The 21,110-nt window shown below is 41.5% G+C and overlaps 1 protein-coding gene across 1 annotated transcript in view; it reads left to right on the top strand.

The window, feature by feature from the left end:
• FER1L6 (fer-1 like family member 6) overlaps window positions 1-21,110 on the top strand; it is an 85,180-nt gene that overhangs the window by 3,770 nt on the left and 60,300 nt on the right. The window contains exon 2 of the mRNA XM_064645475.1: window positions 19,797-19,879. Coding sequence (XP_064501545.1) covers window positions 19,797-19,879 — 83 coding nt within the window. The remainder of the gene's footprint in view (window positions 1-19,796; window positions 19,880-21,110) is intronic.

The following is a 21,110-nucleotide window of genomic DNA, read 5'->3' as shown; positions in this document are numbered from 1 at the left end:
AAGGCAATAGGAGGCTGTGTGGGATTTTTTGGATTAATTTGAGGTATTATTTAGGATCCAGGCCGCTTGATGTCTTTGAGGAAAGTGTTCCTTCTGAAAACAATTCACATAACACCAGATAAGCCTTTGGAGCTATATGCTCTCAGGAAGAGCCTGTCTGTCTCCACTGGTCTGCTGGGAGAGTTCTGCATGCTAATATGCACTGAGACCAGACCCTCCCTCCCTCAATCCCAGCAACAGTGAACATGGTGGGTGACCTTTATTTCAAGTTTGGAGCTACACTCCTATTCACTACAGCTCAGCAGCTCTGTTAGGGAATGCAGCACAAGGAAAAGCAAGTCATTTGAACCAGGAAGAAAAGGTTTTTTAAATAGTGGATATGGAAAATTACTTCAGTGATGTATTACTTTTCTCCTTGCATCATCTGAATACCCTCAGCAAGTTTGCAGAAGACACAAAGCTGAGTGGTACAGCTGATTTACTTGAGGGTAGAGATTCCATCCAGAGGGACAGGCTTGTGGAGTGGGTCCATGTGAACCTCATGAGGTTCACAAGGCCAAGTGCAAAGTCCAGTACATGAGCTGGGGCAATCACCAATATCAATATATTGCAGAATGAATGGATTGAGAGCAGCCCTGAGGAGAAAGACTTAGGGATCCTGGTGCAAGAAAAACTGGTTGGTAATGTGTCCTTGTGGTTCAGAAAGCCAATTGTGTCCTGGGTTGCATCAAAAGAAACATGGCCATCAGGTGATTATTTCCCTCTCCTGCGCTCTTGCGAGACCCCACCTGGAGTCCCCTGCCACCACTACATCCAGCTCTGGGGATCCAAGCACAAGAAAGACATGGACCTGTTGGAGCAGGTCCAGAGGAGAGTCACAAACATGATCAGAGGGCTGGACCACATCTCCTATGAAGAAAAGCTGAGAGAGCTGAGGTTGTTCAGCCTGTAGAAGGGTTTAGGGACACATTATTGCAGCCCCCCAGTATATAGAGGGCACTTACAGAATAACAGAGAAAGACTTTTTACCAGGGTTTGTAGTGACAGGAGAAGGGGCAGTGGTTTTAAACTGAAAGAGGGTAGGTTTAGATTAGACATAAGGAAGAATTTTTTATGAGGGTGGTGGGACACTGGAACAGGTTGTCCAGAGAAGTGTGGATGCCCCAACCCAGGAAGAGTTCAAGACCAGGTTGGATGGGGCTTGGAGCAACCTGGTCTAGTGAAAGGTGTCCCTGCCTGGGGGGTGTGGGGGTGTGGGATGAACAATTTTCAAAGGTCTCTTCCAACCCAAACTAATCTGTAATTCTATAAAGAGAAGATTAATTATTTCTCTGTTTATATACAAAGGGGCATATTAGTCATTCCTACAACAATCTTTCTTCATATAATAGTCTGTATCTTCTTTCATGTTTGTTTGCTTTTCTTCTTTATTAGATTGAGTAAAATATGAACGAAATTTGATGCAGACCCAATCCTTCACAAAAGCAGCCCTTTTTATGTAGAGGTAGGCTTCTTGCCAGACTCCACAGACAGCTATTTTTGACCAGCCTTTTCCATCTCTGATACTAACAAGGCTTATGACAATTGCTGCAGCTTGGTTGCTTTCAAACACCTTGAGAAATACTGCAATAACAAAAAATACTTGGTTCAACCAAATGTGCTTATTGTTGACAAAGTGTGAATCATAGCCCTGAACAGCACACTCCTCTGAGTTGCACCTTGTGAAGGGAGGCTGCCCTCAGGGACATTGATGAGACACAAATATTGAGACATAAGGATGTTTACTGTAGACATTAGTAGTGCTCTAGACATTTTAAACAGACTTTATTTGAACAGTTTCTCTCCAAAATTTCTCTGTAAAATGAAGGAGCAAAATTAATGAATGATGTTATGTTGATGGCTATGGTAAAAGGTGAGAAGGAAGATATTTTTCCAGAACTTTCAGGCCCCTCCTCTGAAAGATACAACTTGCTTTGAAATAAAGGGTGATTTTGTGGAAAGTCTATGATGGTCACATACTTTCTTTTTACAAGTTTGGGTTTGCTGATAGCAAGTGGAAACTTAATTGCTGCAACACCAGAGAAGTCCTATTTCCAGTCCAGTTTAAAGGCATTTGGCAGCACCAATGTGAAGCACGTTGTCCTGATTTCAGCTGGGATATGGTTATTTTTCTTCCTAGTAGCTTGTATAGTGCTGTGTTTTGGATTTAGAATGAGAACAATGTTGGTAACACACTGATGTTTTAGTTGTTGCTGAGCAGTGCTTACACTCAGTCAAGACAGCTTTTCCTGCTGTCCCACCAGTGAGGAGGCTGGGTGTGTGCAGAAGGATGGGATTTGACTGGCACAGTTGTCCTCACACTCTACAAGTAATTCTTCAAGGCATTATTATTTTTTTCTCTCTCTCACAACTAGTTCAGGACTGGAGAAGAAAGGAGTTTATTTGGCCTGGCAGGGTACAGGCTATGCAAAGTGAAAAACAAATCACCCAGCAATGATTGCTGTCTGGACTTGGACACAATTACTGCACCAGCTATTTCATAAAATGCTCACTTTAAACTCAATATCTATAGAAAGACTGAAGGCAGCATCTGCTCTTCTGGCTTTCAAAAGATATGTCTGTTATGAAGATAATCCTCTAAAATCATACTGAAGATTAATTTGAAAGTTTTGCAGAACATGAGGTTATTCTGGAACATATGACTGGTAAGCTCTAGCATTTCACAGCCCCACTGAACCAGAAATAAATGAGTCCTTTGCACTTTAAGATAAGCAGGATATTCATCCTGTTTCAAGAAATGTCAGAAACACAAGCTACTGGCCTGTTCATAAAGGGACATCTTTTACTTTGGTCAACAACTGTCTTTGTACTTTTTTGGACTGGGACTGAAGAAGGCACAATAAGAACAGATTTATAAGGAAGGATGGATTTAAAAAGGAAAGAGATCTAATGATGGTGGTGTGGGATCACAAGGACACAAGAAGTGAAAAAGTGTTGTCAGGACACGGGAAATGCAAAAATCCTTACTTTAATCATCGACAGTTGTAAACAGAGAACTATATTATGTGTTCAATAATTGGCAGTAGCTTTTGGTAAAACTCTGAGAGGGCAATGCACATCCCTTATGCTACACATATGCCCATCAGGGCCCTTGCAAGTGCCTCTTGCTACTGTACCTCTGTACTTGTCTAGGTAAGGTGAGCTACAACCTTTCTGAGGCTGGAACAAAAAGTTAGCTCCATGCCAGGTGTAGTGATTTCTGAGCTGCTTTGTGCTCACACCTTTTTGTTTGTGGAAACCAACCTGCTTGTCTTCCTGAGCTGTGTTTGAACCTCATGTCTGCTTGGTAGAGAATCTCACTCTGTGTGTGATAAAATCAGATGCTGAGCACTTTCCACAGCAAACAATCTGTTTTTGTTCTTGTGCCAGAAAGGATTTATTTGGGATTAATACTTCCCTGCTGAACAGTCAGTGGTTACATTCCAGAGTAAACAATCTACTGATAAAACAGAAGCAGCTTTGCAAATGTCACTGCTTAGTTGGCCTTCACAGTATATTTTACAGCATCACTGGGAGATGATGAACCTTGGGATGGGCTGTAGTTTTGGGTCATGAGTCCTGATAGCTGTAGTGAACAGAAGGCAGAATCTTGCTTCCCCATCAGAGCACACAAGAACCTTTGGGACTGATAAGAGTTTGGTACAAAATAGGGCAGCCCTAAGTATGTTTCGTATGCATGGCCCAGGCAGCCTTTGATGACTAGGAATGCAAGGAGGGAGAGGACTTAAACCACCATGACTTAATTCATACCTTCACAGGAGACTAACCTTTGACTTGGGATTTATGATGGCATCCAAACCATACATAATATTGTGCACCAAGTCCACCCAAATGGGATTTATGATTCCTTTCCTTTTTTCTAGCTCTGCAGTAATTTGCTGACAAATCATGCCAGTGGTCTTTGCTAAGTTAAGGACTAAGTATTTTGGGAGTACTGTAAAATAACAAGCCCCTTGGGGAGAATTAGGTTGCACAGCTGAGTTGCAAAACATGGGCCGGAATACTGAGACCTGGCACAGACTGTGAAGGGTTGAACCACTGCCTGTGAGAAATGGCTCAGCAAGGGATACTTGTCTACCTAACTTCACGGGACAAAGCTTGGTCAGGAGCAGTTCTTCCCAGGCTTGTTTTAACACCCACAGGGCATTAAGTGAGGTATCAAGACTAATTACAGACAGATTACAGGCCCCTCCTGGCTGACCTGGCAGTGAGGCTGCTCTCTGCCTTTTCAGCTGAGCAGGTGTCTTTTGCAGACCAGCACAGATCCAAGTCTGTCACTGATGCTTCATTACTTTTGTAGATAGAGTAGGTTTTTATGACCCTGCAAAGGTAGAACCAAAGGCATTAGCAGGGATCTGAGTCAGTTTGTGCTGCCTGAGTCACATTGCTGCCTGAACACATTGCTGAAGAAGCAGGGAGGTGGAAGGGGAAGCAAGGGCACAGAAACCTGCCTGCAGCTGCTTGGCTGCCTTGAGCAAAGTTGGGATTACAATTCAGAGCTCCTGAGTACCACCCCCTCTGCATTTCAGTATGTCTTATCTTCCTAAAATAAAAACTTCTGGTACAGCAAGTGCTAAAAGATTGACTTAGAGATGGTATCACAACTCTGATGTCCTCCTGGGTAGGGCACTGAATGTAATACTTCACTTCCACAAAGCATTTATTATATTTTTCAAATTTTAAATATTTCCCTTTACATCAAAGCACCCATCTGCTCAATATTAGGAAGAAATACACTCACCAAGGGTAACCCAACAGCACTGGCCCACACCACCCAGGTCTCGCAGCAGTCAGCATGTCCTGGTTCTCCATCCCTGTCTGAACACCCTGCAGCACTCTCCCCAAAGCTGTAGGAAGCATTGGAAAGAAGTTCCTGCTATGATCCTGTACAGTCACTTCCATATCTGCAATTCTTTTGGCCCATGATGAGTTTTTCACCATCTCTTCACAAAAGTCAAATCCTGCTCTTTATACTTGGCTCTATCAAACTTCTTTACTTATTTTCAGCTGAATCATTAGCTAGATGCTTCTGTGTAGTGTTTAACACATGGATTCTTCCCTTAAAAATTACAGGAATCCCATTTAGAGGGCCATCCAGTTACTGAGAGAACACAATACACCAATTTATACCTGCTGAGGAGACAGCCTATTTAAGCTTCTCAGTTTTTCTAACCAAGTATCAATTTCTCTCAAATAAGGTTGTTCCAATGCTTTGATGACTCCCTGGCAGCAGCTGATTTATGCTTCAGGTTCTTCGACTTGGCCACAAAATGAATTGATATCTGTTTATAGCTGCTTGATTTTGGCAGCAACATGCCCAGTTTGGGACCCCTTAGAGTCATAGAATGGTTTGGCTTGGAAGAGACCTTTAAAGGTCATCAAGTCCTACCCCCTGGCCATAGACATCTTCAGAAAGATCAGGTTGCTCAGAGCTTTGTCCAACATGGCCTTGAATGTTTCCAAGGAACAGGGCATCTACCACCTGGCTCAGTGGGGCAAAAGTCACCAAGTCCCTCAGGGTTTCAAAGGTGATTGAGAACAATATTCTACACCCATTAAAGGAACTGAACACAAAACATGTGAATCACTAAGTGCCTAGGGTAGTTGTGAGGAACCGTTTTATCTAAGCCTTAGAGGCACCAGCCCATCTCTATAAACACCAGTTTTGATCAGACCACTTCTCAAAAAACACGTAAGTCTCCTGATGCTCTTCCCATGGGACAGGTAAATGTTTTAAATCTATTAACTGAACAGACCACTCAAAGCTATATAACTTTGGATGTGCCAGGAACGAGGCTGGAAATAGATTCTACATCTTGACTTTTTTCTTATCCCTTCCCTTCCCCTGAAGGCTGGGCTTAGCCCAGGTCTGGTCTACTTTTTATGACAATAGAGAGGCTGAGTCACTTTTTTAACATATTGACTATTGAAAACCTCTCCTTATGTAAGCTTTCTGTTTCTTGACACTCCTAAGTATCCTATAACTTGATGCTGGGCACAGCCCTCACCTTGTTTTATCAGGCAGCTCAGAGAAACACCCTCTCTGTAAATACATGGGAGTTACTGTTCAGCCTAAGATTCATAAAATGAACAGCCTAGCACTTTCTGTCCACCTGTTCCTGTGGCACAGAGCAATCCATTGGGCGGAGGGATTACTGCCCTGTGCTGCCTTGCACAGCAGGCACAAAGGCACTGGCATTGTGGCCAGTGGGTTGATGCCCACAGCTGGTCAGGGGTGTTTCTGCTGGATGGCAATGGGAGATACAAAGCTGACCTTTGAGTAGGGCGGGAAAAAATGAGTTTAACAAATATTGCCACTGATGGATTTACTGAGAGAGGGGAGAAAAGAGGCACGGCTCAGAAAAATGTTGCCCCTCAGACAGTGATTTGTGGTGTGTTATGTGATCATTTCTGGTGTGTTAGATGATCTGTGGTGGACAGCTGGTGAAGGCAGGGTACCCATGAGGCTGTTTGCTGCTGCTTTCCTGTGTTAACACCACAGCTGGAACCAGCCCCCTTTATTTTGCACCAATTTTAGTGGGATGCTGTTAATCATCTGCTGAAGAAAGCTTCACTTTTGGCTACTGCAGCCCTGAAGCCCGTTATCCCAATCCTGGACACTGTTCTCCTCGTCCAGCATTTCCTGTGTGACATAGCAACAGCTGGAATTATTCTGGTGACGTTTTTCACTGTCCTTGATAAGATGGCAGATAGAGGCCTGGACCCCACTGTGTTTGGGCCAGGGTATGTGCACAGTGTGAAGAGCTTTTAGTTTCTCTAGCAAAGGCTGAGGGGAGTGGAATTATCAGTACATTGATCATACAGATAGGAAATATCACACAGTCTGATTTCAGTAATTCAGTACCTATCTTTATATGGCAGCCATGACTTTTCTAGTGAGTAATAAGAAATGGAAAAGGTAGTCCCTTGAAGAACACTCTCCACTGTATCAAGTGCTCTGCAAACATGGTTTGATCTCAGTGTCTGTATAGACACAAACACAGAGTCTGCTTCTGTTTCCAGAGTCGCACAGCAGCTCTGGAAATAGGAATTTCAGGAAACACAAGCAGAAGTTGCAAGCGGAACGTGGTCCTTCCCATCTATAAGAAGAGGAGTTACCACCCTCACAGGCTTTCCTTGCTGTTACAGTACTTAGTTACAGAACAGTCAATGAGACTTCTAGCCAGCCTTGCCAGTCTGGAGGCACATGGACTGAGGAGCAGTGTACATGTTTACATTTGCTTAAAAAGGCCCTGTTGGCAGCTCAAGGCAGGCATCCCATATGGCCTGGAGGATGATTTACACCTCTTTAAGCCTTAACTGTTCGATTTCCTAAGTCTGAAAACGTTTCCTATAGAAAATGAAGCAGTCAAGACACACATATTCTCTACTTTACACTTTTTCCCAACAGTGTCTCTTCTTTTAATCAAGACTTGGTTTTGTTACCATTTCAAAATGTAAAAGAAAAGAAAGGCAAGAAAAGAAGAGAGAAAAGGGAAAGAAGAAAGGAGAAAAAGAATGATAAAAAAAAGAGTGAAAGAGAACAAAAGAGAGAGAACAAGGGAGAGAAGGAAGGAAAGAAAGGCTGGAAGAAAGAAAGAAGAAAAGAAGGAAGAAAGAAAGAAAAGAAAGAAAAGAAAGAAAGAGAAAGAAAAGAAAGAGAAAGAAAGGAAAGAAAAAGAAAGAAAGAAAAAAGAAAGAAAGGAAGGAAGGAAGAAAGAAAGAAAGAAAAAGAGAGACTCAATTAGGTCAAGACAGCTGCTGAAAGTCACCTGAACTTTTGCTACTCAAGTACTAATTGAGTCCTCAATGTAGAGCCACCGTTTCCAGCTGAGCAAAGGGGATGTTTATTGGATTATTTCAGGCCACATGGGAAGCTTTGTCCAGTTAGAAGAAAAGCTGTTTGGGACCTGGATGGTGTAGGTGGCTTGCAGCCCAGCAGAGAGTCTCTCTGGAGAGTCAAGGAGAGTTTGGTTTCCTGCCAAGATGCTGGTGAGCAAAACTGATATCCACTGGTGGGTACTTGAGTGCCCAGGACTGACTCTCCCTGACAGCTTTTTCCTGCAGAGCTGCCAGTTCAACTTACTTGATCACAATTTTTAGAGCAGGGTAGTGGAACCATTCTGTACACGTCATGAATAGTTTCTCAATTCAGCCCTGCAGAAGATATATTTTTTTTTATTTTTTTTTTAATTTTCCTTTTTCTTTTTTTTTTCCATGTTACCAGTCTCTGAGCGACCCCTCCCCTGAGAGGGCTCACTGACTTCTCACAGTGTTTAGGAATTCATCTAGGAACTGAGAGCTTTAAAAATTCACTTTGGTGAATGTGCTTTGAAGTGGCAGCGTTGTGTGACATGTCCCAAGGGGCCACACTGTTCTGCTGTTGGCCAAGTCTGTCTGGACTAGGTGTACTGCTGTGTGCTATTATCCCTGTTGATCTTCCCTTCCTTAGTGTAGCTCAAGCTTTTTAAAGAAAAAGTTATTAAGCCTCTTAAGGGAATTAGACAGCTAAATCAATAGTAACTGCCTGGGACTTAGGCACAATCTCACCCAAAACTAAAGCATGAGCTGCTGGTGATTTCTGTCATTATTGTTTTTCATGGTGGCTTGATTGTGTAAGAAAAAGAAATTCAAGAAGAGCACCCCCAGTAAAAGTCAGCATAAGAATTTGGGATTAACTGCAAAATTCAGAAAGATGAATAAAAAGAAAAAGCATTAATTTTCTGCTCCAGTGGAGAAAAGGGAATATTGCACATGCTTTTTAAAGATATAGGATTGTATGAGATATCTGATTTAATTATCATTTCTCCTCTTAGCAGAGCTTTGCCCAGTCACTTGAGTCAAACAAGAGTATAATTGGTGCTGGTGAAGGGCAGGACAGCTAGACTGGAATCTTCTTGAACAGAGGCAGAGCAAATAAGGCTGACCTACAGAGGCAGCCATCTCCCTAAATTCCCCCAGAAGAAACAAAGGGATGCAGAATTTTGAACCTCGTTGATCACTTGGGTTAAGCTGCCTAGTGTAGCTTCATTTCTCTGCATTTTTTGCTCCAGTAAAACTACTGATGCCTCATGTGCTTCATCATAGTACTTCATCACAGCAGGGAGCTTAATTATGTATTTTGGGAATAATGAATCCCCCTGCTGGGGTTCTGCTGCAGTTCAAATGTTTAATTCCAAAGGTGCCCTTAATGACACGTTCCACCTCATGGTAATATACTGTCCTCTCTAAAGGTCAGTTCCCATGAGACAAGGTTAAGAACAGTGTGAAAATGGCCTTTGGGAAGTGCAGAATAAAAGAGGTCTTGTGCCTCTGTAATTTGTAATCAGCAATGACTGGATTATGTCCAAGAGGAAATGTCAAGGAAGTATCTGTACATACAACACTGGAGGCGTGAATTGTGACTAATGTGATGGTTTATTAATTAAAAATAATACATATTAAGCCTTTTGACTGGGGAGGTGGGAGGAATAGAAGGGAAACCCACAATCCTGAGTTCTGTACTTTGGGCTGCAACAGGGAGAAGTCAGGGAAGGTATGGATGGAAAAAGAGAAAAAATAGAGAAAAAGAAATTATGTTCCTGTTAAAAAATAAGTGGGTGCAAATTTCAAGAATACTTTAAATTGACCTTTTTTTCCAGAGAGTGGTTGCTAGGTCTATAGAAAATCCAAATGTTTTTAAGGTGTCTTGATGGGTGTGAAAATCTTGGTGGCCTTTTAGCTCAGAGCTGTTGTTCAAGGGCAGCACTTGGGTCACTGATTGGCTCTTGCAGTTCCCTGCAAAGCAAGAGGAGTTAATGTTTGCAGAGGGGTAAGTCTTTGTTCTTGTTCAGTGTTTACCAAATTGACTAACCAGGCACCACATTTGCTACTAGCAAGAAGTAAACTTTAATGCAGCCTTAAATGCAAATACAACAAGAGGAAACAGCCTCAAGTGTTGCCAGGGGAGGTTTAGATTGGATATTGCAAAAAATTTCTTCACTGAATGGTTTATCAAGCATTGGAACAGGCTGCCCAGGGAAGTGGTTGAGTCACCATCCCTGGAGGTATTTAAAAGACATGTAGATGTGGCACTTAGGGACAGAGTTTAGTGGTGGACTTGGCAGTGCTGGATTAACAGTTGGACTTGATGGTCTTAGAGGTCTTTTCCAACCTAAATGATTCTATAACCTTGGAGAACCTGTTTAGAAGGTACAAGGTAGCAACCGAAAAAACCCCAGCAGGATGGAGACCTCAGCAGTGGCATCTCAGGCCCACAGGTACGTCCAATATCCTCAGGAAATTCTTCCAAGGTTTGAATTAAATTCAGATAATTATATTTAAAGACTTTTTCTTGAAAGAAAAGAAAATCAACAAGTCCTTTAATGCTTGTTTTAACTGCTTCTGGGAGGTGTGATTATTATTTCTGGTATTTATCTAGTCTATAATGCATTGTGCAGTGTTTAATAATTTCCAGCTGCACAAAGTCATGGGAAGTCTTTCTGAGCTCAGCAGGTAATGGCTTAAGCTCCCTGTGGAGGGGAGGTGCAGGAACCAGAGAAATGATGCCCCTGCGTGTAATAACTGCTTTCTTTATTTTCTGGGCATGGGTTAGTATTTAGTAAATCTGTTACCCAGATCTTGTGCACTGAGATAAGAGAAGTTGTTGACTATTACCACTACAACCTGTTCAGGATGTGGCTTCTTTGCTGTCATGATTCATTATGTAGAAGGATGCTAAATGTGTCAATAAAAAGTCATTGATTTTATGCAGAAGGGACAGGATTTGAAAGAACAAGGCTGTATGTGCCAGGGTAAGTGGCCAGTGTTTGCAGAGGTCCCATGCTGTGGTGCTGCTGTCTCTGAAACCTCAGAGTCTGGAGTTTTACATAGTTTGTGGCAGAACTGTGCACAGTTCAAAAGTTCAAATTATATGCTGTTCAGAGTGTGTATTATTATATCTGGTATATCTTCTTCTGCATATAACGACATCTAGGGAAATAATATTTTTTAATTAAAATGCTGAAAAACATGGAATCAGCTGGGTCAAACCATTAAAGTCTCCTGTAGCCCAGTTTCTGCCTCCCAAGAGGGGCCAGAGGCAGATACTTGCAAATAGAGTCTGTGAAACAGGTATGAGCAAGGGATCAGGCCCTCAGCAGTTTCACACACTTAGAAAGTTTACAAGCTGGATGGATATCAGACACTCTGTCCACAAGCTCCATAAATATACCTGAAATCTCTTTGACTTCTTCAGCTCAAAAACCTTCCTTGCAACCTGTCTTATGATTTATGTTCTCACTGAAGAACACTTCATTTGTTCACACCCTCATTTGTTTTAAGCTTGTTGCCTGATAATGTCACTGTGCACTGTGTTTTTGTGGTTTTGGGGACTGAAACGGAGAAAATTCTTTTCTATCCATCTTTTCATGTCACTCATTATTTTATAGCTCACTTTCAAACACTGCTTCAGCTGTGGTTATACAATACCACAATAAGTAAACTCAGATACCTCTCAAGAACATGATGATCACGAGAGCCTGCTAACTGGGGATGAAATCACCTTCCTGTTCAAGTGTGTTCCAAGAATGGATTAGTTTTTTCACTATCAGGCTTTATGCTGGATTAGATATAGTTTTGGTGAAATGTTATGCTATGTGCTTTGATCATTCAGACAGAAATGTGATAGTGAACCGATTCCTGATTGAAATCTAGCATGACTGCCAGGTTACCCAACCATGCAGAGATTTGGCGTTTATGACCAGGGAATAAACAGAACATGAGAAATACCCTCTGAGGTCAGATCCCATATCAATCTGGCGCTGTGCTCTTCTCCAGCAGTGGCAAAAAGAAGTGATATTCAGTGAGAGCACATGAGCCTAGGCGGTTTCTCTGGTTCATTCTCCCCAGCATCCAGAACATTTTTATCATATGTTAGTGGATACATCCCTGTCTGGTCCTTTTAGTATTTTCAGTCTTGTTTTGTTGAGTGCATCCTCATTCTAGTGTTGTGGGTTTTGCTGAGTAACAGACAGCTCTGCTTTCACCTCATTCACCAGTTAAAGTTTACAAATTTTGATCCTATTCCCACTTAGCCATCCATTCTCCAAATGAGGAGTCCCAGCTATTTCAGTCTGTCATAAGCTGGCTTCTCCCACCCTTTTTCTGTGCCTCCTCTAACCGCGTTATCTTATTTGAGATGTGGAGACCAAAGTACATGAAACGTTGACCTGATTTATTCTGTGTACTGTCTTATGTGGACCCTCTTGTGTAGGTTCACCAGTGCTTTACAGACAAAATAACACTCACTGCTTCTTTCCTTACACCCATCCTGACAATATCCAGAACTGCGTTAACTTTTTTAAACTGATGCTACACACTGAGCTGCTGACTTCAGAGACCAGCAGTGATGACTCCAGGACCATCTTCTTGTGTTTGATTGCCAGTTCAGTGCTTCTCAGGCATGCTTGATTATTTTTACTCGCTGCACCATCTTAAAAATGCAGAATATTGTATCTTTTTCAGGCTGAACAGACTCTGCCAGGACCCTCCTTTGATCACACTTAGCAGTGTTTTCTCCACATTGCTGAGTTTTGAGTTCCTTTCGAGAGGAGCAAAGAGAGCAATGAGCTGTAGCCAAAATGCAGTAATTTAGTGGCATATGATGCTCTCTGTCATATTTTTATCTCATTTCTTATGCTTTCTAATGGCTGATTTCAGGCTTTGACTGCTGCAGTGCATGAAACTGAAGTTTTACAGAGAATTATCCTCAAAGACAGCAGAATTTCTTTCCCCAGTAGCTCATTTAGAGCCTGTTCTTGAATGTACAGTTAGTATGTATCATTTGATAATGACCACTGTATTGTCACCTTGCAATTTTGTTTTCTTATCGATGAGATATTAATAGTTGAGACATGTAATCTTGTAGTATCACATAGATGTGAAAAACCCCAAGCTTCAGAACTGATACCTGTATGTGTGCAACAACTGTTTTTTAAATAGTAGCTTCTCATACAGGATTCTGTATTCACTTTCTTGAGGAGCTGAAAATTTTCTGTTGCAAATCCTCCGACCTGTCAAAACAGTAGAACCAGTGGGAACTCAGGAAAAATGGAAACAAGTTAAGACAGCTCATAAGAGCTCCAAACTGTGAAAGAACCACAGTAGAAATAATGGATTTTGGGATAAAGGGAAGCTCATTGCTGAAACAGGATGAAGGATCTGACAGTATAATGTACGAAGCAACCCTGCACTGGGAACCAGAATAAATTAAATAAATAAACAGGAAAAATCTTCCCTTAACTTCTGAAATCCTGAGAAAAGAAGGCATGAAATTAGTACATCATTACCCACTTATTAAGATTTTTTTTGCTTTCCATATGCCCAAGAACATAGCAGCTATTTTATTCAGCCCTCTTTGATAATTAAATGTAGTGCAATAAATTTCTTGCCGGGATTTCATTTATTATCACAAATGACACACTAGCTTAATAAAAAAATGGTGTTGAATTAACCAGCTCTGCTCATGTGATTGTTTTAGATTGATTAGGCTTTTCATTTTGAAACCCCATCTTTGTATTGTAATTATGTTGTATTCTTTGAAATGAGAGTTTTAAATTATGAGATAATTTACTTTTCCTTTCAATTTCCTTGACTAGTACATATTGTGGAAGTGATAAAATGAGACATGGTTTTGATTTACTTTTTTTTGCATTTGGAAAGAAAGGATAAAACATTTTTAGAACCTCGAGAATTACGTTCCCTTTGCTTGTGTTTATTTGATGGAAATTAGAACAATCATGTGTAGATAATTATTCACCTTGTGCAATACAGTTTGATCTACTGCAAAACTCCTCAGAAAATGAACTTCTGTTGAAAGAAAACACCCACCAAGCCGCCTTACAGAATGCAAATTACAGACACACCTATTCAATTTCATGTTCATGTGTAAGAAGGCTCAAGGGTTTTTCCTTTTTCTTCAGTTTGTAACACTTCCTCAGTCAAGGCAGTCTCTGCACCCGTAGCTTTACAATCCTGAGGCACTGAAGCTGGCTCAGATCTGAGCTGCACAAACCTTTGGTCATCCCTGAACTGCACAATTTTGATGGTTCCAAAAAGTTTGCTGAGACTGCTGCTTCCAGGGAAGAAGGGACCTGGGGGGAAAAAACAGGGCAGCTGCTCCAATAAGGATTTTTCTGCTGCCAGGAGCACATTGGCAGCTCACTCACCATGGCCACGTGAGAACTGGATGGTCTCAGGGGACACGCTGGATAAAACAGGGTTTGTATCTGTGTCTGTCCTCTGTGTTTCCATATCTCACTCCCTGGTTTCATTCCTCTGTGCTCACCAGGAGTGCAGCTCACACACTGGCACTAGAAAAGGGCATCACAAGGCTCAAGGCTATGAAAATAGACCTTGATAAGCATCTTGATCTAATGCAGATTAAGCCCAAGATTGGGTTTTGCTTGAGCAAGAGCTGGAAAGCTGCACTGAGAGGGGGCTCTGTGGAAGGGGACAGAAGGTCTCTCCTCGAGCTACACATGCCTGTATTTAGATGGCTCGGCTTATTCTTCTGACCTTATAACTGATGGAGAAGTGTTTTTTGCCATCATACAGTAAGTACCTAGAGTGAAGTAGATCCCCTGCACTCCAGAGGTGCCCATTTGTCTCTGGATGATGTGTGACCATTCCCACAGCAAGAAGATAGTCTCCTCATATGTCAGTTCTCCAAGCACAGACACCTCTGAAAGGATTTTACTGGAAGAAGAAACTAAGTCTAAATGACGTGGAGAAATTCCAAGGAAATTCTGAATTAGTAAGGTCACTTGTACTGTCATACTAACAACCCTGAAGTGCTTTTTTTGCCAACTTTTCTTTAAATTAGACTGTAAATTGCAATTATTGGAAATCTGAGAGAACATTATGCTGTGCAAGAAGTGATCACGAACCCTCTGTGATGGTGGGACAATGTAAATGAAAAAGAAAGAGCACAAAAGGATTTTTTTAAAAGCTGGAAACTGCTATAGGTGAATCTTAATGAGAGGAGAATGCAATTTGTGAGTCTTTTTTTCAAAGAGTATGAAAATTAACTCAGAGACCCAGTAGACTTGTGGTACTGATAATGGGAAATTAACTTTTGTATTTACAGAGTTCTGGTTCAAATTCACCATGATCTGAGTACAGTCAAATGCTGTGTTACGGTTGGTGTCCCACTCTTATTTACTATTTATATCAAGGACACCTCAGTGAATCACAATCATAAAGTAAAGCCCACATTGTTATTGTACATATGCAGAAGAGAAAAAGTTGTCTAATCTCCAGATTTTTTTACAGTCCCCATGTGAAAGGAGCTGGGAGACTCAGTTTTCTTTGAACTAAGCAATGTTCTTGGTTAGCTGAGATGGCTGATTTTTAATTGCTTCTAATCAAGGCACTTACAACAGGAAACCTGTTGGTAGCCTGAAGGAATTCTTTCATCTGCTTCTCTTTGGACATGACATTTTTTTATTGTGTCTTAAGTTAACTTGCTGGATCCAGAAAGGAAGAAAATAGGTCCATGATGGGTGAATGACTTCTACACCCCAAGTCCCTCCTGATTTTCCAGGCTCTTGTAGTGCCAAGTTTGTGCCTCACCAATAGCCAGGACATCCTGTGGTGAACATGGGAGGCACTTCCTCACATCTTTGGGGCTTACCTAGAAGTGGCACACAGTTTTATGGCTGGCTTAGGGATAGAGATGGGCAGGAATAACTTTCGGGACATTATCAAATCTGGTGAAACTGCACAGAAGACTGAAACCTTCTCTTATTAAAATTTTTACCATTTTGGGCAGAGGGGATGGAGTAATTTTTGAGTTTTCAGCAGCTATGTTGAAGATGCAGTGAAGAGAAACAGTTTGTGAAAGTTTGAGGAAAGATTACTTTTTTTCTTCCTTCCAAGAGAGCAAAGCATCTATCACAAAAAGAGTATCCACAGACATTTTTAAGAAGGCTAAATAGTTTTATTAAGCAGCATGGCTGTTACCCATGTGCACAATAGTAGAGTGTATACACTGACACTGGATGAAAAGTAGTTTACATATCAAAGTGATGGAGCCTCTCTGTTGTGAGGGACTGATACCTTCAGTTCCCTGAAAACTTCATTTACTTAGTTTAGACCCTTACAGAGAAGTTTCTCTCTGGCAAATCCCATGCATAGTGAATGCTGCCCTGCCATCTTGGCAAACAAACCCATACTCTTCTTTCCCATAGCTGACCCTTGCAGACCACTTGTGCTTGCTGCCTCTCTGGTACTGTTGAGGGACACTTCTCTTCATGGTCACAGCTGCACTTGGTCCATGGGTGCAGAAGAGCTCAGGTGCATCCTGATGCCCTCATGTGCCCCAACTTCTGACAGACCAAAAACCTGAGACTGAAATACAGTTTACTTCCTAGATTGGCACCACTTAGTTATGGTGAACTTGGCTGTTTCTCTATCTGTCACCCTGTGGCACCCTCTGCAGTTCTGTCTTTAAGCAGTTTCAGTGTTATATAAACATAAGAATCACGGAAGACAGCCCAGTTTCCACATCAGGCTTTATTAGTGGCCATTTCCTCCAGTCACCCTCTGACTCTTGCTTTGCTTGAGCCATGTTTTATCTGGGTATTATATTTCCACTCACACTGTCAAATTTTAGCGTTCTTTGGCACACAGAAGTTGTGCGTTTTCTGCTATTGTTCCTGGCATTGCTGACATTCCTCTTGGGCCTGACCAGTAAACTTAATTTGCTTGCTCTGACTACAATTTTTAAACATTATCAGCTTCTCTTTTCAGTTTGCAATATCTTTTCCTCCATAGCCAAATGCACCTTGAGTTTGCAGGTGATTTCAGATGTTTGAGCACTGGTTGCTATCAGGTGTATTCAGCTGGTAGGTACCTGCTTGTTTTGGATGGTTGGACTGTGTGCTTCCCCAGGAAAGTTTTTATGCCTACAGCAATTTAGGCAAACAAGTTCTCTGATGACAGTGAAAAAAAGAATTTGTCACTGCATGCTTCTGCCCGAAAATGCTGCCATTTTACTAAATCCTCTGTGTTTGACTCTCAGTCCCTGGTTTGTTTGCCAGGAGAGTTTATAGCACAAAATTCTTGAGCAGCACAGGTTGTATCTCCATCTGGAATATGCAGCATGTTTATTTCCTTGGAAGAACTGTAGTATGAAATCATGACCACAGAGAGCTCCTCTTGAACCAATGGAACCAATAGTTGGGAAAATAGTACAGAGCAATGTACTAATAAAAGTGAAGTCCTTGGTGAGTTGAAATACACCACTGCTCACAAATTTGTGTGGGATTCAGTGATTGTTCAGCTCTCAAAAAGAGGTGTAAAGAAGTATATTTTCAAAATATAAAGCCATGTAATTTTAACATTTCAAAATTAACTGTTTCAGATATGCTGAGAGGTTTTTCTTGACATTTCAAATTGAAGAAAGACCAAATTGCCTGCAAACTGAGCCACATATTTCACTACTATGTGATACAAAATCTGAACTATATTGGTTTCAGTAAACAGATAATATCTGCAACAATAGGATTTACATTTTCACCATCAAATAAAGCTAGATGAGTAATTTGCAATGACTTTGGAATTCTGAGTATAATTCAGATTGGTCTGGTTAATTCAAAATTTTAAGTCCACAGGCTTTTATTTAATGAAAATAGTCTTTCAGGGTCAGTCTGGTTCTATTGATTTCTTATCCCATTTTTATTTTTTTATTTTAGTTGAGGCATTCAAAGCCAAGGTTCCATTACTGCCCACTTCTATTCCAACCACAGTCCAGTTTACCATTAAGAAGAACTTTCGTGTATGTTTCCTGTGTTACTGTGGCTACTTTACCAGGCCTTGATTGGTAAAAAGACATGTGCAGACTCTAGGGGTTATTTTTAAATATTGATTCAAGTCTCCAAAAACATTTAAAGACCTGGAAAGCTTGAACTGCATGCTTCAGTGCTCAGAGATTTGATTTCCACACCCCAACTCCCTCTTGAATGATGAATCATATGCCTTGAAAACACACACTTTGAAAAGGGATGAAAAGATAAGAAAACAATGAAGATAAACTTTTCCAAAGTGTAAGGATAACTGTGCTAAATTGCCCTCTTTAATCTCCAAGGGAGGCAGTTGCAGGACAGCTGGCATCTTCCCATCTCTCCTCCAAAATCTTCTGTTGAAAGGAGCTCTCTGGGCACAGCTTTATTGCAGAAAATGGTGTTTCTTTTCCATGTTGCTAAGAATGGATGCTGTGCTGAGCTGGGCTCAGGGGCAAGGGGAAGAAGTCCCATCTTTCTCCCACAGCTTTTCTTCTCTGTCAGTGTATCAGCTCCTTCCTTGTCTGTAGGGTATGGCAGAGCAGAAGCTGGAGCAGTAGATCAGGTGTGAATTGGAGACTTGAAGTTCTTAGTCTTGTAGTCACACTTCATTCTGTGCTTGTAAAGTTTCAGAACAGCATTGATGTCCTGTTGCAGGATCAGTGCTCCTGGAGCCTGACATGGGACAAACAAAGAGTTTTGTGGGATGAGGCTGGCTGGTAACCAAGGAGGGACTGGTAGATCTTTGTTGAGAGGAAAATACTGTGACGTTTGTAGGGATATTTCATTTCACCCCCTGTTCTCCCTACTTCTTCTATTCACTAAAGAGCTGCATTACCAATAGAAGAGTAAAATAGGAAAAGGACAACCAGTAGAGTCCTCTAAATAGCCAGCCTGGCCCCGTGCTGATGCTGGGAGAGGTGCTTTAGGTGCTTAGCTTGGCAGCTGTACTGTCTCCCTTCTCGGGGCCATGGGGGGTTTGCCATCAGTTTCCCAAGAAGCAGAACTGCACCATGGGTCCCTGCTGAATGTCTTGCCATGATTTACCTCTGATGGCAACCAGCTAAGGCCATGCTTCCCTGCCTGCATCTCACCTTGTGAACACATTGCATTCCTGGATGACTGTGGCAGGCTCCTGGCAGGGATTTGTGGCTAAAACTGAGTTGAAGATAAGGAATATGGAAGACCTAATGAGGCTACAGAGCCACTTTATCCAGGCATGATCTGAAAAAGGACCTCACCGATTTTTAACTGGCATGATTGGTTTTAAGATGGTTTGATTCCCAAATGCAGTACAGGAAGGAGGCAGATAAGCCCCACACAGTTGATGCTGGGCAGAAGCATTTCTCTAAAAAAGCTTGAAGAGAAACACTTGTCCAGGCCAGTTCATAGCTTTACTGATGGAAGGGAGTGAGAACTAACTAAATAAAAGGCAAAGCTGTTGTGGTGTATGAGCCACTGATAGCATGGGTGTCATCACCAAGGAATTTACGCAAATACATTTATGTTTATCTTAATTCAGTGGAAATCTGCTTTTGATCTGGATCCTGTAATTTGTCTTTTATCTCTGGTCTTGTCACAGGCATAAGAACTACATGTGTGGGAAGTCAGTAGATTGGAAACTTATCTTTGATTTACTTTCTTTGCATCTTGTTGCCTTTCTTCAGTCAGAAGTTTCGGCTCTTCTCTCATTATTTTTGCCTGTACATGGGCAAATTTTAAAAATAAACAAAATTAGATGAAGCATAAAATCAGAGCTTTCTCTTGTTTGCTCCCAATAAAAGGAAATTCAGAATATAATGATCTTCCTTGGGAATCAAAACTTCCTCTTAACACCTCCTTGAGTTAAATTAGAGTCCAGCACAGAAAAGGCCTTGAAGAGTCTGCACTGATCAATTTTCTTTACTTTTTCAGAAAGGGGCTGTTTGGTGGCATGAAGCTGAAGAAGAAAAGAAAAGGCGAGAAAGGGTTGACTATTACAAACAAAGATGCACTGGGTAAGGCCTCATAAATCAATATTGCAACTGGGAAGAGCAGGTGGGAGTAAAATAAAACTGTCTGACTTTTACATTAGAGAGATGTTTTTGAAAGTATTTTTTTTCTACTCTAGAGATGGATAATTCATTACAGGTGTGTAATTCCTCCAGAAGTTCTTCTTCTTTTAGAAAACTGTGTAGGCCAGGATGGCTGGATGGGCTGGCTCAATAAAGCCGTGAACTTTACTTAGTAGCAATTCTCCTCTTAAATGTACAGCAGTTATTTTATTGTATTTTATTTTATTTTGATGTGGGTACACCCATAAGATGCACAAATTCTCCTGTTTCTTTCCCTTAACACACCACTGGTTTCCAAACTACGGATACATTCCCCTGCACATCCTACCATTGTCATTTCTCTCCTATCACCACTAATTCACCAGGATCTGTAGTTTAGCAACAATGAAATCTTCACCTTCTATAGTTTTATTTTTGTAGTCTCATGAACTATTTTTGCAGCCCCTGAAATACAGTGTTGTAATAAACCAGTCACATGTGTCTTGACTGGTGCTTGGGCAGAAACAGGAATGCTTATTTTGTACCATAAGCATTATTAAGCTAAAGGACAATACTTTTAAAAAGCTTATCCTCTGGTTCTTAGAGCAAGGGGTTTGGGTTGTTGGAGTAGAGAAAACTAAAAATCATTTTCTTACTAATTACAAAGCATTCTTCCCAGCTGGGGAGAAGTTTTATCTGCTTTAGCCTCAGAGCAAACAATAGAGGCTACTGCAAGCCCATAATCAAACAATGTGCTCTAGGGCAAATAGGATAGGGAGGGCAGTCATAGGAACTTGGTGCTACACGTGGAAAACTATGGACTTTTCCTCAAGGGCTGAAAACCAAGCTATGCCTACACAGATACAGAGACAATTTCACCTTCCCTGTGTTCTAGGAAGGCTGAACAAGAGCCGGAGGACAGCTGGGGAGCGTAGATGTTATATGAGATTGCTGGGGGAGGAACCTTTGTGGAGCTGGCTTGTGCCTGCCTGCCTTGCAACAGAAGCAAATTGTGTCTGTCTGTACCTGCCTGGTGCTTTGCACAGGAGGGGAGCTGCTACTGCAATCAATGCTGCTCAATACAAACCACTACTTATCTCTAACTGGGCCCCCCCCCCAAAAAATAAAATATTCAGTTCATGCTGATAAATCCACTGCTGTGCTCCACGTGACCTTTTTGCTAGAAGAAATCAGA

Source organism: Pseudopipra pipra, chromosome 1 (genome assembly GCF_036250125.1).
Source record: "Pseudopipra pipra isolate bDixPip1 chromosome 1, bDixPip1.hap1, whole genome shotgun sequence".
NCBI lineage: Eukaryota > Metazoa > Chordata > Aves > Passeriformes > Pipridae > Pseudopipra > Pseudopipra pipra.
Note: the sequence above shows the minus strand (reverse complement) of the source record. Positions and strands in the feature narration are given on the sequence as shown.